The sequence below is a fragment of the Aegilops tauschii genome, chromosome 5 (genome assembly GCF_002575655.3).
Source record: "Aegilops tauschii subsp. strangulata cultivar AL8/78 chromosome 5, Aet v6.0, whole genome shotgun sequence".
Taxonomy (NCBI): Eukaryota; Viridiplantae; Streptophyta; class Magnoliopsida; order Poales; family Poaceae; genus Aegilops; species Aegilops tauschii.
In genome coordinates this window covers 368,483,834-368,490,940 of record NC_053039.3, presented here as the reverse complement: position 1 = coordinate 368,490,940, position 7,107 = coordinate 368,483,834, and the positions used below count along the sequence as shown (strand labels likewise).

Here is a 7,107-nt window from a genome sequence, read left to right as displayed (position 1 = left end):
TACAGAAAAATTTAGCAGCAGCGCTTTTTAGAACAAGCGTTACTGCTACTTACAAGTAGCAGTAGCGCTGTCCAAAGAAAAGCGCTACTGCTAATTAGGTATAGCAGTAGCGCTCCCTTTCCAGCGCTACTACTAGCTATAAAACAAGCGCTACTACTAGGGTTTTTCCTAGTAGTGGGTCTTCACCTGGATCCAAAGATGAGCACAATCCATAGTGAGTAGTGACGCACTGACGCCTAACATGATGGGAGTGACGACGCTCGTGAGAAGTGTTGAGGCTGATTGCATACCAACCAACTACCGTTCTGAGACAGGAGGAAGGCAATGGTTGTCAGCGATTTTTGATGATGCACTTTTTTATAATACAGAAATGTCATTGCTAAGATTACACGAATATTTGAGTGTACTTACAATGTGAAGAGTTAAAAAAATAGTTTCACAGAAAAAAGTAAGTACATACGCCAAGAATGAATAAGTCAAGCTCCAATGCAGGAAACTTCAGGATATCTTCATCAGCTCCAATGCAGACGACATGGCGGCTGAGACCGACGCTCCCGGAGAAAGCGTTGAAGCACTCGAGCTCTGAGGTGGTGCCAGCGATGTGCCTCAGGACACCTTCCATCCCATGCTCCACGAACAGGGCCATGTAACGCGGGTCCAATTGCATCATGGCCACTGTGAGCTCGATAGCGTAACGCCGGATCCAAGGGATGGTCATGCATGGGCGCTTGTACTCCCGCAGGATATGCAGCAGCATCTGCACCAGTGCCTTCTCCGTCACACTTGCCACCGCCAGGCACGCCCGCAGGTCTCCGGGCTCCATGAATCGGAGCATCTGCACCGCGAGGCAGAGGAAGATGTTGAGGATTTTGGTCTTCTCGACCATGATGGCACTCAGCACCTGAGTAACAAGGTCATGAATCGTGATCAGCAATGTGTAGTATTCCCTTCGTTTTTATTTACTTCGCTTATTAGATTTATGTAAAGTCAAACTTTATATACTTTCAAAAAGTTTGTTTATACACCACCAATCAGTACCGTCTCATCATTGCATATATTTTCACATCATATAAATTTGTTATTGTAAATATTCATATTGTTTTCTACAAACTTAATCAAACTTTAAAAAATTTGACTTCAGTTAAAGCTAATACGTCGAGTAAAAAAAACGGAGGGCAAGGTTTAGTCTCGTGAGAAGCACAAGATGCAACTGTCCGTCCGTACCTTGGTGGCACAGGTGGTGACTCCTCTGAGGGGAAGCTGCCACTCGTTCCCGGCGTAGGTGCACAGGTTGAGTAGGATTCTCGCCACACCGATGACGACGACGTCATCACTCAGGGCCTCGACCAGCCGCTCCACGCCTCCGCCGCAAGCCATTATTATGGCGCCGCAGTTGGTCCTGCTTTCCAGCGCAAGCATGGCCAGCGCCTCGCCGGACTCTACCCGGATCGCGTCTATCTGCCGGTTTCCTTTAGCCTGATCCTTTCCCGGTAGAAATATGGCGACCAGCTCCCTGACCACGCCCCCCCCCCCCCCCCCCCCCCCCCCCCGCCTATCTTCTCCCTCGCCTCCTTGTCAATGGCGAGGCTCGTCAGTACCTCGATCGCCAGCTGGTGCAGCTCGGACTGGACCTTTCTGTCACGCTGCTCCAGCACCTCCCTGAGGTTGCTCACGGTGAACACGATGTCTGAGAGCTCCCTCCGTAGAAGCTTCCCGGTGGTTCCCGTCATGCTCGTCAGCCTCTTCACCACAAGGAGCGACTGCTTCACCGCCTTCAACCGCATGTCCGTCGGCGCTACCGCCTGTCCCCCGCCAGTGATGCTGCAGTATGAAATGATCTTGTCGACGAGATTCCGGGTCTTGCCGATCTTGTCGCAGTTATCATGGTCGTACGCCAGCTTATTGAGGATGGAGAAGCCGAGGAGGTTGAGCTCGTCGAGGTCGGCGTACAGCAACGAAGCGACGGACTCCACCGCCTCAGGGATGCTGGTGACGCGGAGGGCGACGAACTTCCTCCCGGTGAGCATGGAGACGACAACCGCGGCCGATCTGCGCGCGTCCCTCTCGGACGTGCTCTTCCAGCTGAGCATCTGGACGAGCCGCTCGATGGTGGAGGCGGACATGCCGATCTTGCGGAGCGTGGAGTCCGCGAAGCGGTGGGACTCGGCGAGAGCGACGAGGATGCCGGCCCCGAGGCTCTGCTCGTCGTGCGAGCCGGCCGTGAGCATCTCGTCGGCGTAGAACACGAGGTCCATGTGCAGGCTGTCGAAGATGCTCCCATTCAGGCTCCGGGAGTAAGAGCGGTAGAAGAAGCGGCGGACGGCGACCAGGCCACACGCGGTGGCGAGGTGGCACTCCTTGGCGACGCGCTCGAGGAGGCGGTGGTGCCCCATCCTCCACTGCCACAGGGCCTTCTCGACGAGGAACAAGAGCGACTCCACCAGCGCGAGGCCGTAGAATATGTCGAGAGCGGCATGGCGGTTGGTGGAGAGGTCGGCGCCGTCGCCGCCGTGGCGCTGGGTGACGAGGCGGACGAGCGAGACGGTGACGCACACCGACGCGGACAGCAGCTGAAGCCAGTGGAAGACGTGGACGGCGGCGGCGCGCGACACGGGCGGGCAACACCACCAGGGCGTGACCCTCTGCTGCCACTGCAGCTCGTGGCTGCGGCCCTGGATGCGGGCGCCCTCGGTGAGCAGCAGCACGGTGATGCACCAGAAGTCGGTGCGGCTGAGCGTGATGGCGAAGCCGCCGAGCAGGACCACCGTGGCCCAGACGAAGGCCAACGTGCCGAGGCGGCTCACGGCCTTCTCCAGGACCGCGAGCTGCATGGCCAGCACGGTGAGCCGGTGCTCCGGCGGCGCCGCGTCGCAGCCGTCGACGCCGGAGCGGATGCGTGGGGTCAGTATGGCCTTCTGCGGCTCGAACGGCGTCGTCCGCAGCTGGAGCTGGTCGGGGATTTGGATGCAGACGCTGGGGACGGCGACGCTAGCGCGGCCATCCATCCGAGCCGTACGTGTGTTTGACAAGTCAAGCGACCGGCGGCCGGTTTTGCTGCCTACTTGACGAGTGATTGCAGATTAGCGCGTGCTCCAGTCCAGAGTATTTATATGCGGACCCGTGGGATGGTGCACAGGGGAAGGAGGGAATGAAATGCCCACGAGGAAGGCACGCATGTGTGCATGGAAGAGATGTCAATTAGGGGTTCAGACAAGTTGTTTTCTTCTTTATTCTTGTTACAGAGAATGTTGCTCTATAAGGCAATTACTGGATGCTCTAGCGTATATTCTGGACCAACTGCATCCGCACGCTCGCCAGCTGTGCACAACTATATTTACGTATCTTTTGAAAAATAGGAAATACAATAAAAATCGAGAAACATAAAAGAAAACCAAAAAATTAAAGAAGAAGAAGAAGAAGAAGAAAAACAAAAAAGAGAACAACGAAATGAACATTGTTGCCAAATCTCAGTCGACTAAGACTTGTTTATGTCTCAGTCGATGCTATATTCATGAGATCTCGCGTGGAGATTTGTGCAAAATTTCTTTTCGTTTTCTTATATGTTACTCCCTTCGGCCCCACAATATAACATCTTTTTCAAGCTACATAGCTTGGAAAACGATTTTACATTAGAGGATGAAGGGAGTATGTTACTTGATTGAGACTTCGCTAAGTCTCAGTCGACTGAGACCTGGTTAAGTCTCAGTCGACTCAGACCTAGTCACACCGAGAAAAAAAAGTAGTCATGTCCTTAGCATGCTCTGGTGATCACAAGGTTGTTATCAAATGATGTCATTGTTCACGCGTTGTTGTCATCGGCCTATTCGAACTTTCCTGATGCATCGTCTCTCCTCAGTTTCCAGATGAGCAAAGTGTTTATCTGTTACAGTCGACTCGGCTTATTTTCCATTTAGTTTTCATTCCATAATCATCACCTGAACAGCTAAACTCCTCGTTGTTAAAATAACCAGCTATTCTGTTTAACGCGGCATTGCTGTTAACGGTGATGTAAAGCTCTCTCGCCAGCTTAGGCCCTGTTTATTTGGGCTTTTACTTCTGCTTTTGCATTTTTTTCACTTTGACCCAAAAGCCATAAAAGCTTCTAAATATGTGATTTTGGAACTTTTATGGCTTTTGATTAATCAATATAACAATATTTAGTTCCAAAAGGCCGTAAAAGCTCTAAAAGCACCTATTTATGAGCTTTTATGGCTTTTTGGCTAAAGTGGAAAAGCTGCAAAAGCAGAAGCAAAAGCCCAAACAAATAGGGCCTTAGTCTGGTCGTTGGCTTGGCCGTTGATTGACCGCAACACAGATCACAAATCCACACCTGCCTGGCACGCGTCCCATAGCAAAAAATCCACGGTTGGACTGTCCTCCGAGCAAGCTGGCCGGAATAGGCCCTTCACTCCCCGACCGAACATGGGCATTGCATATGGATCAGGACCAAACACAGTTGATGCCGGTGGCGGAGCTATGTAGGCTCCTGGGGTGGTTGTGCCCCCCCCCCCCCCCCCAACATTGATGCAACTTCTGGAAAAAAAATGGGAGGGCTTAGATGAGAACTTTTTTAGCTTTTGGCCCCCCACAAACACTCGTATTTTACCTCCCCCCCCCCCCCCCCCCCAGTTGATTCTGGCTAGCTCCGCCACTGGCTGATGCACATGCCAAACTGAAAGAATTGCATATTTTTGTGAAAAAATTAACGGATCAAGATGCGATATATTGGTTGCAACGTGGTCGGGCTAATTGGTTGTTACATGGAGACCGAAACTCTTCTCACTTCCGTAATGCGGAAAGAAAAGAAACCAAATTAAAATATTGATGGATGACTCGGGTAAGGGCGCGCTTGGGAACTGTGTAATCTAATGCGGAGGTGTTTAACTTACACCTGTATCATACCGGCCGCCGAGTAATTTAGGCTGGAAACAAAACGATGGAGCGGGGCATGTATTTTTTACAAGGGTGTTTGAAAGTGAAACGATAATCCAAACAGGACCTAATTGGAGGGAAGGTGCCGACTAGCTTAGAAATCATATTTCTGGCTATTCAAGATCATACTCCTTCCGTTTCTAAATATAAGTCTTTGTAGAGATTGCATTATGGATTACATACAAAGCAAAATGGATGAATCTACACTCTAAAATGCATCTATGTACATCTATATGTGGTTCATAATGGAATCTCTCCAAGACTTATATTTAGGAACGGAGAGAGTACCATTTTGTCTCATGTTAAGCGCGCGGTGTGTGACAAATGATAGGAATGAAGCTTTGTTAGCTCCTTACTCGGAGGATGAGGTTCGGAAAGCTTTGCTTGCTATTGGTGATTTAAAGGATCTCGGTCCGAACGACCTCCATGCCATTTTAATTTGCCATCGGGCTGGCTCTCTGTTGGTCCTGGGAGGATAGCCATCGAGTGGGGCTTGGATCCAGCGGTGGCAATGCATTTGTCGGTTGCTCGTGGCACATGTCCTCTTCGGAGCTGAAGCTGAAGCCGAAGCCGGCAAAGACAGTATTGTCTGAGTGACCCCGACATTGGGTCCATGTCCCAGCTGCGTCGCGCTCCGAGTCCGAGGCCCACCGTGCCTGTCGGGAGGGTGAAGGCATGCCTTGCCGTGGAGGCGGAGTCGCACCGCGCCGTGTTGGAACAACCCACGGAGGACAAAGCCATGGGTGATATCTGTGCCCGGATCTTGAGGAAGCAAATCCGGGTCGTCCTTTATCAGCCAGCCTCTCAAAAAGAAGGAGGAGACCTGTGCTGTATCCGACACCTCCAGCTCCAACCGTCGAGCAAATCTGCCTCTTCGAGTTTATCTTTGAGCGCTACAATCTTTACCCACCTAACAAAGGCAAGGGTGACAGTGGGTAAACATCCTCTATAGCCTTATAATTAGTTGTACATGCCTAATTTTGGTTGGTGGCATGTATGATGAACTACTAGTATATGCTAAGTCTTACTCTCTTCATTGCAGAATATAAGGTGCATCAGTTCATGCAACTCAAACACACGTATGTTTGATCAAGATTATCGAACAAAATGTCAACATTTACAATACAAAATGGCCTAGGGCGCCACCCGTGCCGTGTCCTGGTCTTCGCACCTATTCAATGTCGGAGCGGCATGACTAGATGAGACGACTATCTAGCGCTTTCAAACCCGATGCATGTCCGACCGCCTATCGGTATTAAACAGGCGGCACATCCCACCGCTTAGCCTGGCCGACACTCATTATTTAAACGTGGCCTCGCCGGGCACCATCCGCACCACAAACACATCTGCTTCCAATCCTCCTTCGTGCACCACCTCCACCATGACCGTGGGCTCTAGAATGATGTGGAAGAGCCTCTTGATGGAGCAGAAGCACATGGCGGCTAGCCTTGCGGCCGGCCGGCAGGGCCGCCATGTGCGGCGGATAGAGGCCGACTTGCCGGCAAGCTCAGCTCCAACGATGACCCGGCGATGGAGGAGACCTCCGATGACGAGCCGAGCCCCTGCCCATGCCGGCCATGTCGGCTTCACCATGGAGCAGGCGCATGCACACTTTGATGCTATCATGGTGGAGGAGCAATCGGTGCCGCAGCCGCCAACCACAGCCTCCTCGCGCATCACCGACTAGCGAAGGGCCAAATCTACCGAGAGTTCACAAGCGAGGAGGTCGTGACGGCCATGGCCATGAAGAACCGAACTTCGTCAAGGAGCAGCGGGCACTCTACAAGGCCGCACGCAATGCTCGTGTGGCAGTGGCGGACGCTCAGGCTGCGCGGGTGGTTGCTCAGTCGTGGTTCTGAGTTGCGGGATGATTGATGTTCATTTGCGCCGACAGCAGCGTGTCATTGGCGCCGCTACGACCACGAAGCCGGCCCATCCAAGTCCATCGTTGACCTCACCTCCACTAGGGACGACCAAGGCGCAGACTCCAACGAGGAGTAGGGCATGGTAGACGGCAGCGCCTCGTGTCCCATGTGGGCCAATCTGTGTCCCATGTCCTACTCTTCCTCGCCAACAACTGCGCCTTCACTTCTCAGGGCTCACGACCATTGGAGAAAAACAACAAGAACTTGAAGGACGGACGCGGGCAAAGATTTAGACTAGGTTTACTTCTGG

At 52.2% G+C, this 7,107-nt stretch overlaps 2 protein-coding genes across 2 annotated transcripts; both read right to left on the bottom strand.

The window, feature by feature from the left end:
* Nucleotides 1–338: 338 nt before the first annotated feature.
* Nucleotides 339–1,459, bottom strand: LOC109779351 (uncharacterized). Its single transcript, XM_040389770.3, has 2 exons — nt 1,225–1,459; nt 339–901 (listed from the first exon to the last, which is right to left on the bottom strand). Exons 1-2 carry the CDS (start codon nt 1,417–1,419, stop codon nt 437–439), a joined length of 660 nt encoding a protein of 219 aa, XP_040245704.2. The 5' UTR covers nt 1,420–1,459; the 3' UTR covers nt 339–436.
* LOC123494046 (uncharacterized) lies at nt 1,455–3,422 on the bottom strand. Its single transcript, XM_045228644.2, has one exon. The coding sequence runs from the start codon at nt 3,003–3,005 to the stop codon at nt 1,455–1,457; it is 1,551 nt and encodes a 516-aa protein (XP_045084579.2). The 5' UTR covers nt 3,006–3,422.
* Between the last annotated feature and the right edge of the window lie 3,685 nt (nt 3,423–7,107).

Bases quoted from the DNA above. Each gene is read 5' to 3' on its own strand.
- LOC109779351 (XM_040389770.3), bottom strand. From the start codon at position 1,419: ATGCTTGCGCTGGAAAGCAGGACCAACTGCGGCGCCATAATAATGGCT. The intron at 902-1,224 runs GTACGGACGGAC...CTTGTTACTCAG, and splicing joins TCACCACCTGTGCCACCAAG to GTGCTGAGTGCCATCATGGT.
- LOC123494046 (XM_045228644.2), bottom strand. From the start codon at position 3,005: ATGGATGGCCGCGCTAGCGTCGCCGTCCCCAGCGTCTGCATCCAAATC.